Source organism: Microchirus variegatus (genome assembly GCF_963457635.1).
Source record: "Microchirus variegatus genome assembly, chromosome: 5".
Classification (NCBI taxonomy): domain Eukaryota; kingdom Metazoa; phylum Chordata; class Actinopteri; order Pleuronectiformes; family Soleidae; genus Microchirus; species Microchirus variegatus.
The window spans coordinates 14,229,522-14,257,520 of NC_139806.1; the positions used below are offsets into that span (position 1 = coordinate 14,229,522).

General features: G+C 40.4%; 2 protein-coding genes across 2 annotated transcripts; both read right to left on the reverse strand.

Annotated features, from left to right (window-relative positions):
• Positions 1-8,554: 8,554 nt before the first annotated feature.
• LOC310927240 (relaxin-3 receptor 1-like) lies at positions 8,555-10,514 on the reverse strand (the record flags this gene model as incomplete). The annotated part of the gene is made up of 3 exons (XM_083889534.1): positions 8,555-9,166; positions 9,264-9,707; positions 10,311-10,514. 3 exons carry the CDS (start codon positions 10,512-10,514, stop codon positions 8,555-8,557), a joined length of 1,260 nt encoding a protein of 419 aa, XP_083745660.1.
• A 6,303-nt stretch (positions 10,515-16,817) lies between these two features.
• LOC310927241 (cyclic AMP-responsive element-binding protein 3-like protein 3-A) lies at positions 16,818-27,998 on the reverse strand (the record flags this gene model as incomplete). Its single annotated transcript, XM_083889535.1, has 10 exons — positions 16,818-17,011; positions 17,112-17,205; positions 18,403-18,487; positions 20,673-20,741; positions 23,925-24,031; positions 24,204-24,314; positions 25,654-25,781; positions 26,348-26,624; positions 27,016-27,114; positions 27,984-27,998. The coding sequence occupies 10 exons, from the start codon at positions 27,996-27,998 to the stop codon at positions 16,818-16,820; spliced, it is 1,179 nt and encodes a 392-aa protein (XP_083745661.1).
• Between the last annotated feature and the right edge of the window lies 1 nt (position 27,999).

Sequence of the window (27,999 nt, forward strand, 5' to 3'; positions counted from 1 at the left end):
GACGGATTTGGATGACCTTTTCAGGAAATGTCCGCAATAGGGCCAGGAACAGACGATCCGTAGACGATATCACTATTTTAAACGCTATTTTGTAGGCACTGAGCTGCCTTGATGGAGGTCTGCGCTCTCCGAGTGCTTTCCTAGTTTTTTTTATTATTACTGTTTGAAACGTTTAACTAAAATGAAAATTGACCAATACACAGCCAGCACTATAACTGTTTTTCTCAAGAACGAGCGTTTAATTTAGGTCAACACAGTGGAATATGGAAGACATTTATACAATGGAGCCTTTTGTTAAAGCGTGTATGGTTGCTGCAACTTATCAAGAGCTTAATTCATATCCATGTGCTGCTTTTGATTGGACTGTAATCACACTGTACTGTACATTCCCAGGAACACGTTTTTTTTAATCTCAGGAAACAGCATTTGTAGATACAGATAGTAATTTTACAGTTTTGTCATGTACACACGTATGTTTTCCCATTAAAAAATAAGTAACCGTGTGCTGTGGTGTCGAACAGCTGTTGCCTCCTTGAATGTCAACCAGGGTTAAAAAGAAAAACAGAGAGAGCACGTATGATTGTTTGTGCCATAAAGCCTCCATACACAGAACCTCGACCATTTCTGAGGTCAAAATCTACTCATAGGTCGTTAAAATATTCATCACACACGGCTGCACTGAGATTGAAAATAATGAAACCTACCTTCTTTTTACAATGTCTAGCATAAGGGGAGAGAAGAGCCTCCACAAAATAAAATCCTGAACCTTAGTTATATTTATATTTAACAAAGTGTGCTACAGCCGCACATTGGTACACAGGTGTTTGGAGGAAATAATTACCGCAGTGAACCCGTTCCTGCATGTCTGCTGAATTTGTTTTAGTCCATTAGGACACTATTTACGTACTAATCTTCTCACTTTGCCACTAAAAACTACATGGTAATTTGAGGTTAAGTGTTTTATTACAATGAAGAAATATGGTAAGTAAATAAAACCAAAACACACTGGGAATTAATTAAGGAAATGGAGCACAACAGCAGCAGCAAAATCAAGCAGCCACACCAAGCCAAAGGTCAGAAAAAACTGCGTGTTTCCAGACAGCCACACCTCCACCACCTCGGTTTCTTATTTTAATGGCCGTCCTGACCTGTAGAGGGCACATGCTCCTGGAGATAGGAAAAAAAGGCAAGAATTATAAATGAAGACTCAACAAAATACTGCAGTGACATTTAAATTACATCTACAACAGTCAATCAATTGATCAGGAACTGTTTTAATTATCATCCACGAGCATGTCACGCATCTCTTGAGAAATCTATTAGACTTAAATTAAACTATTGATCATTTTATTGAAAATTTAATTCCCATTTGTTTTTCAGACATCCCATAGTTTGTATCATGATGATTGTGTGTAAAAATTGTTTTTGATGTCACCCGAAGGCTGCATGGGTTCTTTCACACTTGGACTGGAAGGCTGAGGTAAGATGCAACTTCACCATTACACACTGTACCTTTACAATTGAAGTCCTACATTTAATCTGCACCCTAAGCTTCGATTCACATCTGTCTCATGGAGTGTTAGGTCCAACAGTTGAGCCAAGAAGTCCAAGTCTTCAGAATAGTGAGGAGGCAGAGAAATGAAGAAGAGGTTTGTGTTCACTGACTCTAGGATTATAAATTGGAAAACATACACTCTACGCAACACAGCTGCTCGCTCTTTTAAACTCGGTGCCAAGAACATTGGTTAGTCAGGCAGTCGACAGCAGAGCACTGTGAAGCCAGAGAGAAGGGACAAAAGTCGGTGTGAGACAGAGAGTCTTTCTTTCTATAGTCTGATGATGATGATGATGATGGTGCCAGAATCAAGCTTCTCAGTGGTAATTCAAAATGCTGCGTGTAGAGGAAAGCAGGCACAGTTCTTAACTATTTAACGAACTCGCGCTGCTGCAGAGCTCTGTGGCACTTTTAAGTGAGAAAGTGAGGACAATGAATAGAGGCAAAAAAGTCCAGACTCATCCAAGTGTGACCGCTCATAAAAGACGGTCGCGCCAGACTACTTAATATAAATCCAGTTTATTTGTATAGCACTTTTAAAAACAACAGTTTACAAAGTGCTTTTACATTACATAAAGATACATACACACATGTAAATGTAATCTATAAGACGGCATCACTTAAAGGCCAGTCTATAAAAATACCTTTTAAGAAGTGATTTAAAAGCAGTTTGTAAATCTACAGCCACTTTTAGACTGCAATGTTCCTTTAAAGTAGGAAAATCTGGCCTAAATTTATGAAAGTTAAAGAATGAATGAAGAACAAAGAAATAAGGTAATGTTAGAAATGTTTTCTTAAACTGAGCCTTTAACTGATTGAACTAACTTTACAAATGTATATCTTAGAATATTTGCACACACACACACACAACCCAGTTTGTGATAGTGAATTTTACACATCCTTAACACGCACACCAGTAGTGAACATACACGCCACAAGTTTTAGCGTGTTACTGGAAATGAAAGCTAAACTGTAATATATCATTAAGTTACAATTTTATAATTTACAAAGTTAAACAAATCTTAAACTGATTATTTTTATGTCAAACTTGCTTTTTCTTTTTGGCAGATATTAGAACAATTTCCCAGAAATAAGACTTACTTTCTAGAAAATCCAGTGTGCCCTGATAAGATATTCGTCTTAACAAGCAAGTACACCAATACAGTGGCCGGTGAGTTTATTCATTCATTCAAATCAGTCAAATTCAATGAATTGCCATTAAAACGGTGAGAAAATTCATTTGTGAGCTTCAGTTTAAAACCTGAAACCTAGTCAGGGAAGATAATTATCGGTCATTCCCTTGTGATGTTACTTTAAAGTGGAAGATGTTTTTTTATTCTTGGTTAATCATTCTAATAAGCAAGCGTCATGAACCGTTTCATTATGTAAGATTTGTGTTTCAGATAATCACTTACCACTCTTTGATCTTAAAAGAGGAACATAACATTATCACGGTGCCTCCATGACACATGCTCTTTAATTGTAATTTGGCCAAGTCGTGCTGTTGCAGCAGAACTAACGACTGAATCCAGATTCATCACCTCAGTTCTTTACAGAGATCGGTCTCCAGAGACACTTCCTTCCTGTTCCTGTAGCTGTTGTATTACCCACGGTTCAGGAACTTGTTGCACCTACGCGATCATACAAACATGAGAACAGCACATTTACATCGACCTTGTCTGCTTTTATGGAGCGCCTTGCTCACACTCATCTATTCGTAATGTACTTTCGGGTTTTTTGTGTCTTTATCACTGCATTGAGATAATTGGTGGAACCAGGGATCTAAATGCCAGCCCTTTAGATTAGCTAATATCCATCGTATACCGCTTTATCCTCAGGTTACAGCCATGACAACACAACATCGCAATCCCAGAGGTGACGATAGATCTGTGGAGAGAAAATTGAAGAACAAAGCTTTCCCTTCATTATAGGAAACACTTGAAGTTTCCCCATTACGATAAGAACTAGAGGGTTAATTAGTTAGGACAATCATTTTTTCATCCTATATGAAGATTTTCAGTTTAAATACTGTATATTTTGCACAAGGAAGTGCTTTTATTTCAATTAAACTGTTATTATTTCTCTAATATAGGTCTAATGGTTGACCTCCTCAATAAGAAGTTTTAGAGACTTTCAACATTTGACTCCAGCTGCAAATTGAGCAACAGAAAAAATCCAAATTGAACTGGAGAGTGTGCTTGCTTAGGTGCATTTCACTAATGCGAGCCCGATAATGCGTGGCAAAGCAGAGCTGCACTTGTGTCAGTAAACGGTTAGATAGTGTCGGGGCAGTGACGAAAGTGTACAGTTGCCTTGGTGTGGTCATGTAAATAAGTCTGTGAAATAGCCATAATGTTTTTCTTTTTTTTTTTACAGATCTTGTGCTTCCTCATATTGGAGTCCCGAGTTCATGTACAAAGTTTGGTTTCGATACGTGAAAGCGTTCTTGATATATGACCTAACTTCCTGTTTGGCTTCCTGTCATGTACGTCAAGTTTCATTAAGATCGGGCAAAATTTGTGGCCTGTGAAAGTTTAGTTTCGCTTTCTATTCAATCCAATATGGTGGAAGAACGACAATGGTCAGTAAGACTATCTTCAATTTCCACACTACACCGGTTCCGGCTGGACGTTCCAGAGTCGGACCGGTGGAGATATCTCAAAAAGTCTAGGAGCAGGAGCTGACCAAAAATCTGGCTGACAGGAATAAGAAAACTTAAGAAGGACAATAGTGTGCTGCCTTTCAGCAAACACACTAATAAACTCAGTTCAGGATTGAGAATGATCCACAAGAACCTGCTGAACTACAGTGTAGTAAATCCCAGTCTAACTGAGGGCTGTGGGTTCTGTACGGGTTCTCCTATAGTCCAAAAACAGGCAAATTTCGAATTTGGTCACAGTCTTTACTTACTTTATACACACACACAAAATTCATCGATGCACATAATTCTGAAAACTGGAAGATTGTACGCTACCTTTCAAAAAGTTTGGGGTCACCTATACAATTTGTGTGTTTTCCATTAAAACTCACACTTATATTCATCAAAAGAGTTGCAAAATGAATAGAAAATATAGTCAATACATTGACAAGATTAGAAATAATGATTTTTATTCAAAATAATAATTTTGCCCTTTCATCAAGGAACCAGCAAAACTGTTTTCAGCTGTGCTAACATCATTGCACAAGGGTTTTCAAGTGTTTTCTAATCATCCAATAGTCTTCTAACACGATTAGCAAACACAATGTACCATTAGAACACTGGAAATGGGCCTCTATAAACCTATGTACATATTCCATTAAAAACCAGACGTTTGCAGCTAGAATAGTCGTTTACCACATTAACAATGTATAGAGTGTGTTTCTGATTCATTTAATGTGATGTTCATTGGAAAAAAGTGCTTTTCCTTTAAAAAAAACAAGGACATTTCTAAGTGACCCCAAACTTTTGAGCGGTAGCGTATATGAACGTCATGCCTCCAGGCTGCTGAATACTGAGCATTCGTGTCACTGAAATATCTCTCTCATTCACATTCTTACAAATCTCTGAACACGCATTGCATCATGCACGCATCACGTTTGTTCACCTATAGAACCACTGACCTTCAAATGGCAACGCCCTATTACTAATTAGTCTCGCACATCAATCGCGTGTCAGTGTAAATGAGGCCTCTGGTGACTGATATGAAATATATACTTTATTATATTTTTCTACCTGAGCGCTGGTCGACCTTGAAGTGTTTCTCGTTGTGCTTTCATGGGGCAAATTATTGAGTTGAATTTGCTGAGGAAAAAAAAACTTGGATTCCATCCATCCATCATTCATCTTCTGGTGCTAATCCCAGCTGACATATAGGGTGAAAGGCGGGGCGGGGGCGTGCACTCTGGACAAGGTCACCAGTCTATGACAGGGCCACATAGAGACAATCACAATCACACTCACACATACGGTCAATTTAGAGAGTCCTATTTACCTAATCCACAAATCTGCATGTGTTTGGACTGTGGGAGGAAAACGGAGAACCAGGAGAAAACCCCCACACACACACACACACAGGGAGAAAACTGGAGTTTAAACAAATGTAGCTACAATGTTTAAACTAAATTTAGGACTGAATCGGCCTTCGATGTGAATGTGAATAGTTGTTTGTGTCTGTATGTTGCTGCTGTGGTGGCTGGCTACATATACATAAAAATATTATTAATAATATATTATTTTATTATTGTTTGACGTGATAATTCATCCAGCCAGACCTAGACACACTTTTAACTATGTTTCCACATCAGATAACATCTCGTCAGAAAGGAAAGTGTCCAACTCCAGCAACAACAAAGTCCACAACATGAGAGCTAGTGAAAGTAATGCAGAGTTTACAATGTGTTGAGCTAAGAGGAGCAGCATAAATTTCATCACTTCTGCAAAAACACATGCTGTCCACTCACAAAATGATTGCTGCTGCTGCTGCTGCAGCCACAATCTCTTTTGATCCGTGTTACTAATGCCCAACATCAGCTGGGACTGGATGCAGCCCCTCTGCCGTCCTCGTATCTTAATCGTAAATAATGAATGAGCATCATGTTTGACTATGTAAACAAGTGGTTTTAATGAGCAATTATTATTTATTGTATATTTAAAGATGGATCGCTGGGCTTTGTACAGCACAATAGAGGAAACATGTATACATCTACTGGTTTAAGTGTTGACCCGCCTTACACTTGAACAACAGCACGACCCTCACTCTTAAATCTGGAGCAGAACCACAATTATTGTTACTGTTTGTCCGACTATTTCTGGTCAATATCTGCTGCTACTGATGAAAAAGACTTGAGCGTTACAGCCACGTGTGAAACTTGTTCATTTTTCTTTCAGTCACATCGTTCCAATCCAAATGTGAGTGACAGACGAGTGGCAGACGGACATGAAAACCTGTCCTGAGACCTTTGCACAGTGCTGTATTTAAGTTAAATCACCACCTGCTGCATCGTTTCTCTGATGAAAATGAAAGCCTTCTGGATGGGGAGTGGATGCTGTGTGTGTGTTTGATGGAGGGGGTTTGTCTGTCCGCTGCTCGGTCCAGTGTTCGGGCTTTTGATAAGAGAAAAATGGAGAAGAAGGAGAAGAAGGAAAAATCAGAAATGATGATTACAGATGTCAGCGACTTGGCTCTGGATGATAACACAGTTAGAACAGTTGTAGCACGGTAATCTGTGCAGGAGAACTGGAGAACTGACACTTTTGACTTTTCTATTCACAGCCAGAAGATGCAGTTTCCCTTGGTGATGCACTAGCCTTCAAAACTATGGTTCTGATCAGAGAAGTACTGTAATTACTATCAGAGCGACTCACTGTGGAGGTAATTTGATGGCGTGTGTGTGTGTGTAGTATGTGCACATCAGCCCTTATCTGCGGGCAACGGAAGATGTTTATCCCTGACTGTAAAGGTTGCTAAAGGCCACAGTTATATGGCAGCTTTTGTGCAGCTGACTTCTTCTCTTCCCCTCATCTTCTGGGAGGTTTTTGGCGTCTGCCGTGACCGCAGTAGAGATGAACTTCTGAAGTCTTTTGTGCTCTCGTTTTATTTAATGTCATATAAGTCACGTGTTTTTTTTTCTGTGTTTTTTTTTTTTTCCCACAGAACAATTTACAGAGCCACAGCAAGGCAGACAGAGAGCCAGAAATGGCCGACAGTTTCATGCTGGCATCAAACACTGCTTTACATCGAGGGAAATGTCCTGCATTTTTTAACACAAGACAATAACACAAATGATAAAGAATTACATCCATCACTCCTAAGAGCATTGTGACAATCATCTCAAACATTATCTTTCTTGTAACTCCCAGGTTTTGGGAGTGTGTCTGTGTGAAATGGATGAAGAGGGACGACTTCATTATGGCACCACAGTAAAACATGGCAGGGAAAGTTCATAGAGGACCATTACAGGTACGTAAATGCTGACTCATCATTGTTGAACGTTAGAGGAGAAGATTGATGCTATGGCTGCATGATTAGAGCTGAAACAAGCGATTATTAATCCATTACTAAATTAATCGTCAACTATTTTGATAATCGATGAATTGGTTTGAAGCCTTTTTCATGATTAAAACAAGATTTCTGTTTGTTTTAGCTTCTTAAATGTGAATATTTTTCTGGTTTCTTCGCTAAAAAAGAAATCATTAAAAACTGAATCATTTTGGTTTGTGGACAAAACAAGACATTTGAGAACATCGTCACTTTCAGGTTTGACAAACACTGATCAACCATTATTTTTATTTTTTTAGCATTTTCTGACATTTTACGGACCAAACGATTAATAGATTATAAAAATAATCGTTAGTTGCAGCTCTGTGCATATTATGAAAGACGTTATGAGCCGTTGGTGTCTACCTGTTTTGGGTTTGCCCCTAATGACAGTGGGTCTTTACAATTCTCTGCCCACCAAGTGAGAAAAATGGAAAATGGTTAAAAATAAATAATTGGCAGTGGCCCTGCGATGGACTGGCAAACTGTCCAGGGTGTACCCCGCCTATCGCCCTTTGTCAGCTGAGATGGGCACAGCCCCCACCCGTGACCCGGTGGAGGATAAAGCGGTAGATAATGGATGGATGGATGGAAATAATTGGCAGTACATTTATTTCAAGCCGTCTGTGCTATATGTATACATTTGCAATATATGCATAGCACGTGTTTAAATCACAACAACGATACATTTCCAGTTTAGTGTGCAGCCCAAATTGATGCCGGGTTTGTCTTCAGTGAGAGGTTACAGAGAGGTTAGTTTAGCTCTGCACAAAGACTTGAAAACAAGGATGGAAATCATATTCACTCATCAGCAAAAGCTCACTTATATATTTAATATTGTTTGATGTCACGGCAAGCCACTGATTCTTTTTTATGAGCTTTAACTACAGCTTTACACTTGAGACTTGGTTCAGTCCTCTCATCAATCTCTCTGCAAGTAAGGAGCAAATATGTCCCAAACTGTTCCTTCTCATAGAGTAAATCACACGTTGATGTCTTTGTGTATGATGACGAGACTGGACGGCGCTTCCTCCACTCGTCTGCCTCTCAGAGCCAGCGTGAGGACATTTTGGACGGAGCGCGAGACTCTCAGCAGGAGCTCCTTCAGTCCAGCTCTGTACTCCTGTCGGATCAGGCAGTAGAGCACCGGGTTGAGGCAGCTGTTGGCGTGAGCCAGACACACGGTCAGTGGGAAGGCGTAGGCCTGGGCGTTGTAGAAGGCTTTACTGAAGGGCACCATGTCAAATTTGATCAACACCCCCCACAGAGTGAGAGCCTGGTTGGGCAGCCAGCAGATGAAGAAGGACAGAACTACAATGGTGACAGAGCGGGTGACTTTGGAGCGGCGGCGGTGGCGACCCCGCTCACACTCTGTCCTCTCCGCGACGTTTCCACTGTCCACACTGCTGACAACACGTCGGCTCAGGATGAACCTCAGGAGGAGGAGGTAGCAGACGCTGATGACGATCAAGGGCACTACAAATCCTAAGAGAACTTTTTGAGTTTGATAGAGTCCAAGCAGGACTTGTGGATCCCAGTGGTCAGAGTCGGAGTCGGAGAACCGCACCAAGCACAGCTCGTCGTCAGCCGATACCTGTCAACAACACAAGAGCATCAGAGGCTGCCGGACTACAACAGAGAATATCTTCAGTAAGCAAAACAAATCAGGAATGAAAGATTAGTCTCAAAACCTGGACTGTGGTTGAGTAGAGAGTGTGAGGCAGCGTAGCCACAAGTGACACCACCCAAATGGCTAAGCTGACCCACTTGGCTCGGGCAGTGGTGATCCTGGGGCTTTCCATCTTCAGGGAGGTCACCAGGGAGCAGTAGCGGGTCACACTCATGGCGGTGAGGAAGAAGACGCTGGCGTACATGTTGAGCGTGGTGACCGAGCTCACGATCTTGCACATGACCCGGCCGAAGGGCCAGCGGAAGTCCAGCACCGTGTCCACGGCCCAGAAAGGCAAGGTGAGCACGAACTGGAGGTCGGTCAGCGCCAGGCTCATCACAAAGCAGTCGATGGAAGAGTGGTGGCGACCGCGGCGGCGGGAGTGGAGCAAGAAGAGCGCCAGGAAGTTACCCACAAGCCCCAGGACACACACCACGAGGTAAACCAGGGCTATGAGGACTCGCACCTGTCAGACAACAGATACAAACATAAAAAATAACAGTTTCATGCTAAATGACTGTCCTTTCAGAAACATATATTTAATTTTTGAGATGCATTTCAGGCAAAAATTCTATTTGATCATATATATGTATATATATATATATATATATACAAATATTATATATCATTATTGTTTGAATAAGTGAGTATTCATCCAGCCAGATCTATTAGACACACTTTTAACGTTTCCACATCAGATAACATCTCATCAGAAAGGAAAGAATTATCCACTTCAACAACAACAAAGTCCAGAACATGAGAGCAAGTGAAAGTAATGCAGGGTTTACAATGTGTTGAGCTAAGAGGAGCAGCATGAATTTCATCACTTCTGCAAAAACACATGCAGTCCACTAACAAAAATGATTGCTGCTGCTGCTGCAGCTGCCACCCTGAGGTAATAGATATTTATTAATTTAGGCAGTTATTAATATTAGTAAAGTATAAAAACATGTTTTATCATTGTAATAATTGTTTTTATTTTTTTTAAAAATATTTTTAATATAATTGATTTTTTTAACCATCTAATAAATAAATAACTTAATATACATATATATTTATATGAACCTACTGCCAGGTTTGCGCTGTCTCCGTGCAGGTCCACTGAGGACTCCTTGGAGAGGATGTGAAGCCAGCAGTTCAGAGAGAAGTTAAAGGTTGCCAGGTTGGAGGCTGTTCCCGTGGGGCTGACCAGTTTGGAAATTTCGCTCTCATCCTCTTCTCCACACACACTCAGAGAGGTCGGTGGTCCGAAGGCGCTGCCGTTGCTCTGCATGGTGCCGCGGAGGTGGAGGTGAAGGTAAAGGTGAGTTACTTTTCACTGAAGCAAGTTCAGCGCAGTTTTGCCTCCCTCTTTCAGGCCAGCAACGCTCCAGAGTGCGGCTGAACTGCAGCGGAGGACGCAAACATCCTCAGCGTCCGTGTCCTGCTGCATGGAAGTGTTCAGAGTCTCAGCGGGAGATCACTGTCTCATCTTTTATTCTGGTGGCTCCTAAAAAGTATTTCTGGCTGCGTTTGGTTATTTTTTACAGTAGTGGAAGAAGAAGAAGAAGAAGAAGAAAAAAAAACATGAGTTTGATTAAAAATGATCAAATGAGAGGCAGCCGACTTCGGAGCGTTCAGCTTGAAGTCTGACTAGTTGATGCAACATCTCCCTCCTCTTCCTCCTCCTTCCCCTCCTCCTCTTTCTCTCTCGGTGATGCTGTCAGCATCCACTAACTGGAGGCTTTTATACTCACCGGACTCTTCCTCCGCCGCGTGGTGGCGCACGCAACGTGCAACATGTTTTTTTAATTATCTTACTGCAAAAAGTGAGAGAGGGAAACAAAGAACTTCACGTCGTGTTGTTGTTGTTATTTTTTGTTTGTTTAAAAAAAAAAATATATAAAAAATAAATATACACAACATCTCAAACCACACAACCAGAAATACATCAAGCTACTTCAAAGTACCACCATTTCCTTTACCTCCATTGGTATTATGTTCTAATTGTTATAATCTGTATTATATTATAGTCGTGGTTTATCAATATTGTGTGTATTCTGATATATTGAACTATACTTCCCATCCATAGAGGGCGCTAGGGCGCAGCCCCAACAGTCTCACATGAAGAAGAAGTAGATAAGGATCATCTAAACAAATGTTTAAAAACATGGAAAATTGAAATAAACAATTGTTCTCTCTCACTCGTTTACAGTGAGTGCCGGTCAAGTGTCAAGACATACGTCATAATGAAGTGAAGTATTTCCGGTTCCGGCAAAAGTTTGCGCCTATGCAGAGGCGATTCTAGAGTCTGTAGGGGCCCGGAGCAAAAATTCCCAGGGGGATCTTCCAAACAGTGTTCATCACCATTATGTTATAAATAATCTGACACCAACGAAAACATTTATGAGTTCAAAATATTATTTTTTCGAAATGAATGAAATAACATTGAAAAACCTTGTAATTAAAAAGTATGTGAAACTATAAATGTCAAAAACACATTTGCCGGGGGCCCTTTCTCAGCTCGGGGCCCCAAGCAGTTGCCTGCCTTGCCTGTTCACAATCTGCGCCTATGGCAAGCCGTTTTAACATTTAATAGCTATACTGGATATGTATTGCAGATATCTGTAATTCAATTCTTCCTAATGAAATAGAACATTTCAGATACCCACAATGACTTTCTTCCTAGGACAAATGACGTCACTTTTGCCATTCATGTGTATTTGGCTTTCAATTTCAGATATCCACAATTATATTCTTGATATCTAGAATGAACATTCTGGATATCTGCAATAGAATTCTTACTAGGAGAAACTCCCATTTCAGATATCTTCAATCCAATTGTTACTCGTCATAATAACATTTACGGTAATTGTATTGAAACCGCACTGAAGTGACATCATTTGTCCAAGGAAGAATGACAAGAATGTCGAATGCCATTGTGGATAGGAAGATTGTCATTGTGGATAGGAAGAATGTCATTGTGGATGTCTGAAATTAATAGCCCAATACACATGGATGGCAAAAGTGACGTCATTTCTCCTACGAAGAATGACATTGTGGATAGGAAGAATTGAATTACAGATATCTGTAATACATATCCAGTCTAGTTATTAAATCTTAAAACGGCTTGCCATATACGCCCGATAAAGACCACCCACAGCCAAGCAGACTGGTAAACATGTAACTCCGATAACTACCGGGACATGCTCTTGTGCACAGCTGCAGATCCGTCAGCGTCAATGTAGACACACATCTTCTCCACAGCAGGTGAGACACGTGATGATTGAGTCCATCATTTCTTCATAAACTTTTGTGAACATCAAACTAGTTTGAAACAACATCAATAACTGCCAAGAGGCAACACTCCATCCCCCTGTGTGTGTCTCTACCTGTGTGTGTGTGTGTGTGTCTCACAGCTCCAAACAGTGATCATCATGGCTGATCTTTAATCGATCACTCACCACTTCGATGTGCGTCAGCTGTTTTTTTCCTTTTGATCTCTGTAGTGCTTTTTCCCCCCTCTTTTCATATGCGCTCCAACATTTTTTATCACCAGTCTCCACTGGTGTGTATATACAGTTTTTATAGTTGTGCGATTGTTTGTTTTTACCTGTTTTTGTCCAGTACCTTAGCCACTTAAATTTCTCCCACGCTCAGCAGCCTGATAAAGGATCTGGATCTCAGCGTTTTCTCATTTTTCTTTCGGTTTAAAGCCGTGCTACAGGTTTGCACGTCTCACAATTCATTCGAATTGAATTGTGTATTTGCTTCTCCTGTATTCTTGTGTTCAAAATGTGCCTATTTTTTCAAATTGTTTCCATTTTGTGTGACTCACTGACTGCAAACCTATGATGAATTGTGCCAATGCTATCTTGAATAGATGTCTCTAGAATAAATACGTAGTAAAAACTAATTTGGCAGCTGTGGAAAAGTCTGATTCTGGTCTGTTTCTTTGTGTCAGATTGTGTAAAGTTAACCTTCAGTATGTTGCAGGCCACCTTTTCTATATAATACTGTATTAATATGCTATAACCTACCATTTCATCTTGTGTTTTCTCTCTCTCTCTCTCTCTCTCTCTCTCTGTCTCTTTCATGTAGTGACCAAAAAGCAGCAAACCCTGGGATGCTGTGCCAGTCATTACCTTTCAAATTCCCTAACCTGATGAGAAATGCAAACACAGGACGGTATTTCCACAACCATAGCGTTCGCAGTTGTTGATTTGCATCTAAAATGCACATCAGAAGAATCAGATTTCAAAAGGCCTTTCTGTGTTTGTGAGAGAGCCAGAAAAGAGAGAGAGAGAGAGTAAATGCGTTCGATTTGCATTTCTTATAGGTAACGGTCAGGATTCATGTAACACCAGCTGTGCTGAGCTGAGCAGGGGACTGAATGCACATGAAAGACGATATTTTGTCATTTTCTTTTAAGCTTCAAACAAGTCACAGTGGACTTGTTAAAAACTAATCAGCCAATTTGGACAAAAGTTGTTGTGATTCACTCCCAAAAAAAAAACTCCTCACTTTGCCTCTTTGGAAATGAAATAAACAAATGACTCTTACATAATTCTGTTGGGGTCTGATTAGGATTTGAATGACAATTTTTGAGGTTAATGTTTTTCTCATTCACATTTCTGATTATGGAACTAGACAATTTATGGGACTAGTCAATTTAAAAACATATATATATATATTTGTTAACTCTCTCTTTCATCTTCTTCTTTTGATTAATTTTGAAAGCATGAAAGTGTTGCAAGGAAAAGCAGCCCAAAGCCACTACTGTGCAATCTGTATATTTAATTAAATTTTCACCACTCTTACTTTGTTTTTCGGTAAAGAAACAAAGGCTGTGCCTTTTTAGGTGCTGTTGTTGATTGCCTCCCTTAACTCCTGTATTTGTCTTTTGCTAACATAAAGATGGGACTTGTTTTCATTCTTGTGTCAAAGTTAGTTGTGAAAATATAGTTACGGTAGTTTGGACGATTTAATTTATACGAGGGTAAAGATAATCATGTTACAGATTCTAAACTGTTGGAAGAAGGAGCATCTTCCAGAAAAATTTAATTATATTCACACAATAGTTTCCCCTCACTTTGCTGCAGTAATGATATGCACACACAGTTTCATGAAGTGCATCCTTACCTCAGAGTGGAGACAATGTGGGTTCAATCAAATTAGTCACGATCTTGGGGCGAAGAAATGGAACAGAGATGATCATAATAAAGGGAGCACTGTGCGCAAATGGTACAGCGTGTACTGTAATTTTGGTGTTCAAATGATCTGGTTTTCTGTTCTTAAATTGAAAGAAATCACAAACAAACACATTAAGGTTGGAAGAATATGTAAACAGATGGAACCCTTATTTCACCCTCAGCTATGCTCAGCGCCTACATGACTGACATCCATAGTACATTTATATCTATTAATATAATAACTCTTCATCACACTATATGCAAGTTTCTTTTGTAGTTTTGTTTCTCCTTTGTTGTTGTTGTGTTCTCCCTCTTTCCTCTTGCAGGGTGTGTGTGTGTGTGTGTTTGTTTTGTAACATTGTTTGACTACCAGGAATAGGCTTGTTGACAACCAGGAAGAGATTGTTGACAGCCGGAGAGACAGACGACAGCTCGGAAAGACTGTGGTTGGTGCCCCTGGTGCGGGTTTCCACAGGGTGTCGATAAGACCACCCTCAGACCCGACATCATCCTGGTGTCAGAGGCAACACTGTGCCATGGTATGAGGGAGAAGTATCAGGACCATGTCAGCGACTGCCACAGACTGATCGACCTCAGTCAGGTCACCTGAGGGAGGGTGTCTGATGAGCATGGACATCATGCCACCAGTCATGCCAGGTAATTTCATCCTTGACCAGTAATGCATGTTATTTATTTGCGTGTTGACTTTAAATATTTGTGCATTCTTGGATTCTTTTTTGTAGTGAGTGACTTTTAGTTTTTTGCAGGATGCCAATGTTACGCCATTAGCTTTTTGTGTTCTTTGAGTTCAGTCTCCAGTGAGTGTCTTAACACCCTAACACCCAACATTCCCACACAGATTATAACTAACAAGACACTAAAGTAAAATTCTTATTAATAATAATAAAAAAATAAATAAAAAAATGTTATTGAATTATTCCTACTATAATATGCTATGCTATACTATACTATAGTATGCTATACTATGCTTTGCTATACTATGCTAGGCTATGCTATGCTATGCTATGCTATGCTCTACTATACTATACTATACTATGCTTTGCTATACTATAATATACTATGATATGCTATACCATGCTATACTATACTATGCTATGCTATGCTAAACAGATGGGTTCCAAAATATTTTGTATAGCTCCAAGTATGCAAGTAAACACCAGCATGTTATCATATAATAGTCAGCAGTTAGCATGTTGACTGGCTAACGTTAGCATTTGGCTGGTTTATGTGTAAATTCTTGTACCTGTCATTATACTAATGTCTTTAATTTGCTGCCCAGTGTGTGACTTCTGTTTTGAAAAAAAAAGTGCTGTAGATGGTTATTATAATTATAATACTTTTATTATTATATTATCATCCTCTAAATGTATAACAAGAACATTTGATGGACGTGACCTCAGTGTCCTTAGCAACTGCCCTGTCTGCAAACTTTGTTTTGTATTCGAGTGAAGTGTTAACACAAAGAATATGTAATTACTATCTCGTGAGACAAGCCCCGACCAGAGTTCACCTTATTAATCTGAACAGAGACCGCTTCACCAACAGAGTTCTAAAGTAAATCTGACCTCAACGTTGCCCTCATGCATTGACTGGGAAAAGTATCGCTGCATTTGCAATGTATGTGCTAGAGGATACAGACAGAGATTGGGTATTCATCCCTCTAAGCTTTTGTGTTTTGAGATTCAGATTTGATCAGAGATTTGCAGCTGAGCCACTGTGAAGGCGATGTTGTAAATAGATAAGCTGGTTGATGAGAACAGTGGATGTAAATGACTACACCAGCACCCTGAGACAAGAATGACCAATAACATGGTTTTGCTTAATTGACTTCCTTTATCTGACAGCTTTAATCATTATTCCTCAAATGCAATACATAGCAGCTGTTTAATGCAACATTATTTTAAATAGATATTTAAATATTTTAAATTATAAGAAATAGGCATGTAATGAAATATATTTTTTACCAACACAATAATGACTTTCTCCATAGTTAAAAAACTAAATCTGCAATGAATAAAAAAATTGTGTTTTTTCCATGAAAGTGAGAATCCATAAGCTGAGTAATAAAGTGAGAAGCCATCTGGCAGTTTTTGCTCAAACGGACCAAATCATTATGTTTTTCCAAATATTTTCTCTTGAAAATACATCAAAAATCCACCAGGTACCTGAAGCTTCACTCATCCAAAGAAAGAAAGAAAGAAAGAGAGATTTCCTCACTCCACTAACTTTTCGGTGAGTGAATGAATGGCAAACACACGTTGACACATCACTCAGTCTCTGCAGTGACAATCTGCTATAATAGCAACAATATTTGCTCAGTTGGATGCTGCATCTGCGACCGCGCGTGCACTTCTTTGCTTACTGTCTTTCTTATTCTGTGTAAGTCAGTGATCGTCCCGGTGCCTGAAATCCTGGTGGCGAGACTGTACGTTGACCATGTGGACCACGTCTGTCCAGGTCCTGAGCTTCTCTGTCAAACTGCAGAAGGCCTCGTAGCCTCTGGAGACAGACAGGAAAGGAGAAGCAGGAGGAGGCGCATTCTCCACTTCATCCATTAACTGTAGGGCGCGGGATGGCACTGAGGAATGGAGGCATGTTGGAGAGGCATTAGTTTGTGTTTCTGTGTTTGTCAGAGCGTGTGTTAAACAGAGAAAGTGAATGTATGTATACGCTCAGACCTTTGGCCTCCATGTACTCTGACTGGCCGAGTTGGCTGTAAGGCTCGGGCTGAAGGCTTGAGGATATAAGTAGAGATAACGAGAGGAACAAAACCTGGACATGAATACAGACAGCAGGACAAAAACCAGGCCACACACACACACACACACACACACACGAACGAGATTGAAAAGACAGAAAACACAGCGTTGAGAAGAAAATTCGTTTTTAGGTTTAACCTACATCCTACAACAAAGGATAAGCACATGCAGGTGCTACTCACACATTCGTCATAACAGCTTTAAAGTCCACTGTGCAACATTTGTAAAGGGTTTATTGGCCGAAAATTGCATGTGTGTAAGCGTATAATCGCTTATAAATAAGTGTTTGGTTATTGGAGCATTAGAATAAGTCTTTTACATATTGTATATAGTGACTTTTTGTCCACTTCTGACCATAGACACATACCCCGCTAAATTAGGCAAGGGCTGGGCTTTGTGAAGGCCTCCATCTTGTTTCCATAGCAGCCAGAACAGACAAACCAGCAAGAGAGAGTCATTCACATTTTGTGTTTTCAATCAAAAACTTCTAACTCAAACAAAGGAGAACATCCTTTATTGTGTGCAAAGGCCAGAATAGTTCCCTGACTCAAATTGACTAGGGAGGAGTGAGTGGAGGATGCCACTGTTTGTTACGAACGGCGACGGTAGCTCGGTGGCAGAGCGAGTTGTCTTTCAACTTGAAGATTGTGGGTTCAATTCCCAGTGTTACTTGGCCATGACACTTAACCCCAGTGGGTGTGAACGGGAAAAACTGTAGTGTAAAGGAGTAAAATGATGGGTAGTATCATTACATACGAGGGAATCAACCTAAGTATAAATAAACTTGAAAAATAGATAGCTCAACACAGCCTTACTGCAACAGTCTCTTCCCTCACCCAATGCCCACGTGACTTCTAATACCCCTCATAGCCCCGCCACGAGGTAAAGCTCGGTAAACTAAAACAGGCAGAACTCAAACATCTCAATTCTGCAACAGAAACATGTCAAATATCACCAAGTAAATGTTCCATTAGACCATATGTTGGAAAAATCTTAATTCATGTCGTAATAGAGGTAGAATAAGGTGTTAATACGTGCCTATTGATTACTAATAAAGGGCTAGTATGCTACTTATATGTTAGTAAGCACCTAGTTAATGGTGAATCTGTGTTCCCTAATCTAAAATGTTACCATATTTATTATATATGCATCATTGAGGAATTGCATTTTTTTTTTGTCAGATGAAATGTTGTTGTGTTTTCTATCTCACCAGGATGCAGGTCCCTTTGTGCTGTGTCTTGCTGGAACCACTCGAAAGGAGAGCATGTAGTCGGTTTAGCTGCTCCAACAGAGCACTGCAATACAAACACAGACAGCAAGATGAAAGAGACTGTCAAAAAAAAGGGGGGGGGAAGGGGGGGGCATCATTGTTCACTGGCAACAAAAAGAATAGCAGCATGCGGCAACGAAAGTAAGCGAACGCAGCTACTTCCCACGTTTTGTTTCAGTTTGCTGCAGCGCTCTGCCAGCCAGCGTCAGGAAGAAAGCAGCCTAATGAGATGGCAGCGTGAGAAGGAAGCAAAGCCAGATAACATTGTGACAGGTTTGAAATGTAGAGACCTTTTTAGATTCTGGCAATTTCATGATAGCGGGGATTTTCTTTAATTCAACTTGCCAGCAATTTTAAAGTCAAGGCCCTGGGACTAAATCATTGGAGATCATTGGAAAACTGACAGAGTGTGATACAACACACAGCAAAGGCACAACAAGAGACACATAATGAGACTTGACTACAATGTAGCTCCATGACAAGGAAATCAACAGTGAAACAAATGAAAAGATACAATGAATGAATATTCCAGACAGCATAATAACGGTTATTTTGATGGTCTTATTTCATCTGTTTGAAAGGGAATACTAGGAGATGTTGACAAAATAATCTGAGACTGAGTTTGTGCTGCCATTTTTAAAGCACTCTTGGGCTTCAGAGCTGCATAAACCCCTCCCTTGACTCTCCAGTTATATCACAGCCACCACAAGCATGCAGGGCTTTGATGTGTGCATCAGGCTGCTGAAATTGAGATTCTCAGCATTTAATGGCTTCAATAATGGTCTTTTTCTTTTTTTTTTGGTCCTTCCCAAACTTAAGACAAGAGCAGAAGAACTGCCAGAAAAAGACTACACTAAAAGTTGGTCTGCTGTAATGAAAACTCCAATAATTAGCATTTCACAGTTTTTAAATGCACTTGATTACCTTCAGTCTTGACACACCGCCTTTTCATTTTGTAATGTTCAAAGAAAATACTAGACACATAGAAAATACTAACATACACTATATGGACAAAAGTATTTAAGTATTGAACTCAGGTATTTCAATCTCCAATGAAGGGCAATCTTAAAGGTGCCATATGTAAGAATGTGGCCAAAATCGGTTACTATATTCAAATTCAAAATACAGAGGTCTTTTAGGTTTCGTTTTTTGACGTAACTGGCAACCCATGGTTGCTCGGCAGCTGAGACTCTACTAACTGCAATGATTGGTAGACGCGGCGGTAGGTGGTGCCACAAGCAAAAAAATATAATTTCAAAACATAAACATGATTTGCAGTCTGCAAAATATTTATTTTAATGCGAATATTTTGTCTGTACTGTTGTTGTTGGTGAGTTCAGTTTGTTATATGAACATTATTCTTGAGTCTCTGTGACATATTAGGAGGATTTTATGGCCAGTTGCTTTAGATTTAATACATAATGCACCTTTTACACTTCAGCATATACCACAACATTTTGGAGAATACCATGCCTCCAACTTTGTGGTAACAGTGCGAGGAGGAAGTCCCTTTTCTATTCTGCACCCTCAGAGCACAAAGCAACGACTATAAAGATGGTGTGGAAGAAGAGGCCTTGACCTCAACCCCATCGAGTCAGGTCTTCTCATCCAACATCACTGCCTGAACTCATAAAAGCTCTAGAGAAGGAATGGGTGCAAATTCCCATAGAAACACTTTTCAAAATGTGGAGGAAAGTCTTCTGAGAAGAGTGGAATTAGCATTAAAAATGCTAAAAAGACAGTAATTTTGAACTATGTCCAAATACTTTTGTCCACTTAGTGTAGCAGTTAAAGGTGCATTATGTAATAAATCTAAAGCAACTGGCCATAAAATCCTCCCAATATGTCACAGAGACTCAGGAATAATGTTCATATAACAAAATGAACTCACCAACAACAACAGTACAGACAAAATATTTGCATTAAAAAAAATATTTTGCAGACTGCAAATCATGTTTATGTTTTCAAAGTCTCAGTCTCAGAGAGTCTCAGCTGCCGAGCAACCACCGGTTACCAGTTACGTCAGAAAACGAAACCTTGAATTTGAATGTAGTAACCGTTTTTTGGCCACATTCTTACATATGGCACCTTTAAGCTATACAGGCAAACAAAAGAATGTGTCCAGGTAAAATAAAATACTTTTTTTTAACTGTCATATAGGACATTAAACTGCTGAAAACATCTGCTTTCAGGCTCATCTGAGGACTCACCTGTTGGTGTCCTCCAAATGCTGGACCTTTCTCTGCAGCTCCAGGTTGTGAGCGCTGCATGCAGACATCCTGCAGAAACAGGAGGACAAGAAGGTGAAACAGGGAGAGCATGAATGGTATGAAATAATACATCATTTCTCTTTTTATCAGTATCCCTCTGTTGAGTGTTATCTTATACCCATTCAACTCATACAACGACTAAGTACCACCTCCATCTCTGTCTCTGTTGTTTCAGGAGGTCACATTCAATGATGACCCTTAGGTGAACATGACTGATTCATATCCCGCTGATGAACAGGTGATTCTGCTGTATGAAAGTATGGTTTGTCCATTATTAAGGATTTTTAAAAGCATGTTCTTGATTTAGGTTTACTCCCTCAATTTGAACTTCTCTGACAAAAGGTAGAAACGCTGTGTTAAAATAATGTGTATTAGTCACAGTGACCAGTCGAACAACCTAACTCACTCACTCACTCACTCATCTTCTGCTGCTTTATCCTGCACAAAGTCAGTTATGTCAGTTATGTTAGTGCACATTCACACCGTCTCTGATGACTCTTATTCTGAAATGAGTGACTGATAAGACGTGGTGGTGGTGATCTCTCAGGATCAAGCAATCCTGTCAATAACCAGTGGTTCTTATTGAGTTATGAATTATACAGAGAGGACCAAACACAATCGTGGCGGGGTAATTGGGGCCAGTCTGCCTTGTCTTTTCCTCATCTGGGTCAAACTATACAAGCTCTGCCATGACACTTTTTTTTTTTGTGTGGACGTGCAATGGATGGAAGAGCCAGTGTGGGGGTGGCAGGCAGGATTAATAAATCTGGCAACAAAGGCTGCATGGCTTTGTAGTGTGGGGCTCATTCTTCACAGCCTGGAGGTGGCTGAGGAGAGGAGGAAGAGGATAACTAAACTGAACTCCAATGCGCAAAAAAACAAAACCCTCCTGTCCTACTCTGAGACACACTCTGAGAGCCTACTCTCTGTCATCTGCTGCTTATTCTATCAGCATATCACGTCCCAGTGTGCCTCTTTGATCCAAACATCCTGAATTATAACGATACAAATTTGTACAGACACTCATCGTTCCCAGGAGATCATGACATAGTTTATTTTGTTGCTTTTCCTCCTGCTCATACCTTGTGTTTTGACAGGTTTAGTGCTTTTCGCATGAAACGTCTTCACACAGCTAATGCACAACTTGCACGTGGAATACTTTGCTGTCATGTTGACTGGTTACTCACCGCCAGACGTGAAGACTCACACTCTATAACTTGCACAGTTTTATAGACTCGGTCTAACACTAAAGTAAAAGTAAGAAATATCCATCCATCCATTATCTACCGCTTTTTTCTCCCTCGGAGGGTCGCGGGAGTGCTGTGCCTATTTAAGCTGACATAGGGTGATAGGCGGGGTACACCCTGGACAGTTCGTCAGTCCATCACAGGTCCACGTATAGAGACAAACAACCATTCACTCATACTCTCACACCTACGGTCAATTCACCTAATCCACATATTGCATGTTTTTAGACCGTGGGAGGAAGCAGGAGAACCCGGAGAAAACCCACGCACACACGGGGAGAACATGCAAACTCCTTGCAGAAAGGCCCTTGTTCCAACCGGGGTCTTCTTGCTGGAAAGGCGAGAGCGCTAACCACTACACCAACCGTGGGCCCAAGAAAATGTAAGGAGTAAAATTCTTACATTTTGGGATTATGGGTAGCAACACGATTTCTCGTGGGGCAGCGGAAACTTGCTTGCAAAAAAAGCTTGCAAAAGTCACAGTCTGTTCTCGTAAAAAGAACAGACTGCTAATCAGAAAATATGATGATTGAATTATGTATGTGAGCATTTAGTTTAAAAGTGTTAGTCTGTGTGCGTGTATTGAGACTACACACAGTCATGAGCGTCCAAGCATAGTAACCTGTTATAGTCTCGACGAGATACTGTAAATGTGTTAATGGAGCACATCTGTTCATGTTGACTGTTTCTGCAATTCTAATGTGCAGCTCTTTGCTCCGATGTTGATCCTTATACCGTGGCTGAAACAAAATGAAGAATGCTAGAGAATCAATAATGGAATGAGCCTCGGTGCTTTCAGTTTGGCAACAAAAACAGCAGGATCTGTCTGTTACTGCTGCGATGAGTTCCACTGCTATTAATTAACTCTGTGTCCAGCTCTGGGAAAGCCTCAGAAAGTTTGACGTTCAATCTTGTTTTCTCTGCTCGATTTGGTCAACCATAACCACAGCAACGACCTCAGCTTAGCTCTGTCTTTTTTTATTCCAAACAAACCACTGCTCCCACTGTTCATGTCGGTAACACTTTACAACAAGTACACACTATTAGCATTAGTTAAGCATTAAAGGGGTCGTATTATACCCTAGTTCTCCAAGTTAAACTAGTTCCCTGGTGTCCTAATGAACATGTCTGTGACATGCTTTGGTCAAAATACCATAAGGATGAAGCACCACAGCAGTTCAATCACCCTGCCAAAACAGCCCTGTTCAGAACGCTCTGTTTAGTAGTATCTCTTTAGGTCCACCTTAAAAAAAAAGTCAAACGAAATTTAAGGGACAGGAAATGACATCAGCCACAGAGGCTACTGGGAGCTAACATCAGTTAGCATTTGGAAAAGTGATCATTTGCAGGCTCTAGCAGACACATTGCCGTCATATATAACATGTATCCACTGGACAGATAAATCCTCTGAGGCTGGAAGTTTGTGTAGAACTCTGTGCTGCACTGTGGAGCCAAGAATAAAACTTTTCGCGAACCTCTGGTTTTCAGATACCGTTGCTCTCGCCAGCACTCTTGCGTGTTTTACGGACAAAGCGGAGCTCCGCGAGACAACAATTCCAGAAATTATGAAATTATGATGTCCAAATGAGCGCCTTTAATTGAATGTCATGAATACTCATTAGTATGTAGTTTATAAACACAGTTAAAAATGTTTTACTCATCCCATCAGCTGAGGAAAAGTGTCCAAATAGCTGCTGTACTCAAGCAGCCAATCAGCATCCACCTCCAACAAACCAGCTCTTTGATCGACTTATGATGCTAATAGTGTGAACCCCACTAGTGTTTCAGAAATTGTGAATACTCAGAGTGGGTGAAGCGCCTTCCCATGCAACAGTTAAAGTTAATTATGTGTGTGACAAAATCAGAGTACAACAAATTGCTTTTTGCCAATGTGCCAAAGTATGCAGAGATAATGTCATGTGGAGTGAGTGCAGCTGGCTCATACCTTCCCTCCAGACAATCCACATATTCCCTCCTCTTCTTACGACTTTCCTGAGCTGAGCGCTTGTTTCGGATTTTCCGCCGGATCTTCTTCAAAACCTTCTCTTCAAACTTCTCAGGGAGATGAAACATGTGGGAGGAGAGGGAAAAGAAAGAATAGGAGAGAAAAGCATGACTCGGGGGAGTGGATGATGTTAGCAGTAGCAGCAGCAGCAGGGTTTGTATGACTGGGGATTCAGATTTAGAATTGAAGCATCTGCCCTACATACATCTAAGGATGTACCTTGGACAGGGGCAGTTTGCTGGGTAAGTTCACCCCCTCTTTAGCCAGAAGAGTCTTCTCATCCTCGTTGAGTTCAAGCTCTGGCAGGGAATGCTGGGGGATTTGTTCTGCCTGTGAACCAAGTGGACAGAATATTCAAAGTTAAAGTCCTTCTGTGGGCAGCTCACCTCAAAATGACAGTGATGCAAATGAGGTGCTCAAGAGTGACTCTGGAGTTCACTTTTTTGCTTATTTTAACCATAAAGGGCCAGAAAATGTCCTGTTACTAAAATGTAAAGCGCTTTTGCCCATTTTTCCAGAATAACTGTCAATATCTGGCAGCTGTTTACAATTTACTGCATGTTAAAAAATAGTGTATTAACAATTTAAATTTACTGAGAAAAAAAACACTGTAGTTTGACACAAACACATTTGTTTACATCTTTGTTTCAATGTCCAAACACAGGCCAAAGATTTGAAACTGAGTACAGGCGTTTTTTACAGCTCTCTTCTCTCAGCTGACAAAGACGCTGATTCGCCAGCTTCCTGCAAAACAGCGCAAGCGGAAAATTATGGCAATAACCTAAGATGTAGGCTTTGACTTGCAATTACTCAGCTTTCAGAAACAGTTGGCATTTTTCCAGAAGCACAAACGGTCACGTAATTACGGTAATGCAAAGTGGGGCTTATGCAAATGTGTCATCTGTGCTACGCTTAAAACACTGAACTACCGTTCAAAAGTTTGGGGTCACTTAGAAATGTCCTTATTTTTCAATGAATATAACATTAAATGAATCAGAAACACACTCCATACATTGTTAATGTGGTAAACGACTATTCTAGCTGCAAACGTCTGGTTTTTAATGGAATATGTACATAGGTGTATAGAGGCCCATTTCCAGCAACCATCTCTCCAGTGTTCTAATGGTACATTGTGTTTGCTAATCGAGTTAGAAGGCTATTGGATAATTAGAAAACCCTTGAAAACCCTTGTGCAATGATGTTAGCACAGCTGAAAACAGTTTTGCTGGTTCTTTGACGAAGGGGCAAAATTATTATTTTGAATAAAAATCATTATTTCTATTCTCTTTTGATGAATAAAAGTGTGACTTTTAATGGAAAACACAAAATAATTGTATAGGTGACCCCAAAACTTTTGAACGACAGTGTATGTTAGTTTGTACAATGTCGGATTCTAGGGGCAAAGTTGCATATCACACCCAACCTGAATACCTTCATCATCACAGTTGAATTGAGACAATGCCCATCCAAGTCGCCCCAAAAATGTAATTGAATCAGTAGCAAATTGGCTTGTAATGCTCTTGACCTAGTTTCACCTGGTGTCCTAAGAGGATTTTTCAGAACTGATTATAGAAAAACGCTGACTCGCAGGATGAATATGAATCTATGATTTATCCTTATACAGGCAAAATACCGCACCAATACCGCACCAAAAATATTCTGTCCTTACTTTGTGTCCCAGGTTTGACAGCAGCAGGTCCTTCACTGTGAGCGTCTGACTGGACAACAGGGGCCAGCTTTGGTTTGCCGTGGGGTCAAATGCACTTCCACGCTCCTGGAGGTCACTGGACTCCCAACCTTCAGATTAAATGAGTAAAACAGCAGGAGACGTTTCACAAAATTGCCACCACGTGTCCATTTAAATGCTGAGGTTGCTGCCTGTGTCTTATAGACCTCTGTGCCTGGTGCACCCTGCTGTTTTGTACAGTCCACTCGACAAAATATAACATCGCACTTTTCTCCGTTTGCGGTCTTTGTGTTATTTCAGATCTGACAGTTGTCAGTTGTCAGTTTTGTTGTAGTATGGGGTCAGTAATAAGCATTGTGAAGAGCAGCACGCCAGCTTCCTCGTGCGATGAATGACAACTGTGCAACCTTTGATTCTTTACAAATGCTTTCAGAAAAAAAAAAAAACTAATTATTTTTCTTTTTGAATGGACCCTTTGAACCTCAGTCAATAACTCTAATTTTTCTGCTGCACAAAGTAGAAAAGGATTATTCTTACATCCAAGTCTCTGTGCAGTGCGTGACTGGTGTCCTGGTTGACTTACGGGTTAAATTGGTTAGTTTGTGCTCACGACTGGGACGATTCATGACTCATTTTGTGGCTATAAGAGATATTCCTCCCTGAGGTGTAGTCTTACATTGATTTACGGAAACATCGGCTGTTTTTCCATTTTTGATCAGCTGATTGTCCAGTTGTGGAGGCTGAGAGAGCGTTGGCGTGTCGAAGGTTTGGAAAGCGTTGCAGTAGGATGGGTGAGGGCTCTCTGTCGGATCTGTCACAGGGTCCTCGTTGATGCCACTGTCAGTCGTGCACGGCGACCACAGGGGGGACGCCGGGGCTGAGGAGGAGTCACTGTCACCCAGCAGGGTGTCCAGGAAGTCATCAGCGGCACTTCCTTCATCAGGGTTTGGGGTCTGGGGTGAAGGAGCACATGTGATCACATGACTTATTCAGAACAAGCACGGAAAAGAACGTTCAGTTCACTTTCCTGAGAACACTTCTGCTTCAAGGACACAGTAAAAACACACGTATAGATCTTAATAATATATTGGGAGGTAATATTATGATACGATCCTATTTCCGGTGCAATTTCCAGCTTGCTTATATAGCAATAATCATGGTGCGATAACACGGAGATAACATCGCAGAGATACCGTGTTATTTTCAGGAAATGAGAATTATTTTGGGCGACCATAATATCTTCCCTTTTAAAACTTTGCGAATCTAATTCTAATTCTTTCTCGTTATGTCCCACACATATTTAATGATTGCCGTGCTTTTATGAAATCTATTCACCGCTCTTACCTTATGAATTGTGATGGTCCACGATTGGTTGCTGTGGCAACCGCTGGTTTCGTATGTGTTTCTGAGCAGAAGGTCGATGAAATCCAGCCCACCGTGTACCTGAAAGAAACAGCTGCTCTGAGTCTCAAGGAGAAAGGCTGTTCATGTCACTCCTGTAAGTTCTCACCGCTTGGTTGAGAAGAATATACCATCAATATAACATTAAAGGTGCATTATGTAATAAATCTAAAGCAACTGGTCATAAAATCCTCCTAATATGTCACAGAGACTCAGGAATAATGTTCATATAACAAACTGAACTCACCAACAACAACAGTACAGCCAAAATATTTGCATTAAAAAAAATATTTTGCAGACTGCAAATCATGTTTATGTTTTGAAATCATGTTTTGGCATGTGGCGCCACCTACCGCTGTCTACAAATCATTGCAGTCAGTAGAGTCTCAGCTGCCGAGCAACCACGGGTTGCCAGTTACGTCGGAAAACGAAACCTAAAAGACCTCGGTATTTTGAATTTGAATGTAGTAATCGTTTTTGGCCACATTCTTACATATGGCATCTTTAAAAGAATCATAAATACACTCTATACATTGTTAATGTGGTAAACGACTATTCTAGCTGCAAACGTCTGGTTTTTAATGGAATATGTACATAGGTGTAAAGAGGCCCATTTCCAGTGTTCTAATGGTACATTGTGTTTGCTAATCGCGTTAGAAGGCTATTGGATGATTAGAAAACCCTTGAAAAGGGTTTGAAAAAGGGTGCAATTATAATCTTGTCAAGGTCTTGACTATATTTTCTATTCATTTTGCAACTCTTTTGATGAATAAAAGCGTGACTTTTAATGGAAAACACAACAAAATGGTATAGTTGACCCCAAACTTTTGAACCGTAGTGTATGTTGTTAATCCCATAGTTTACTCTGAATCATTCTCATACACAAAAACCCCAACAATTGTACATCTTACCTTGTCTGTTGACATA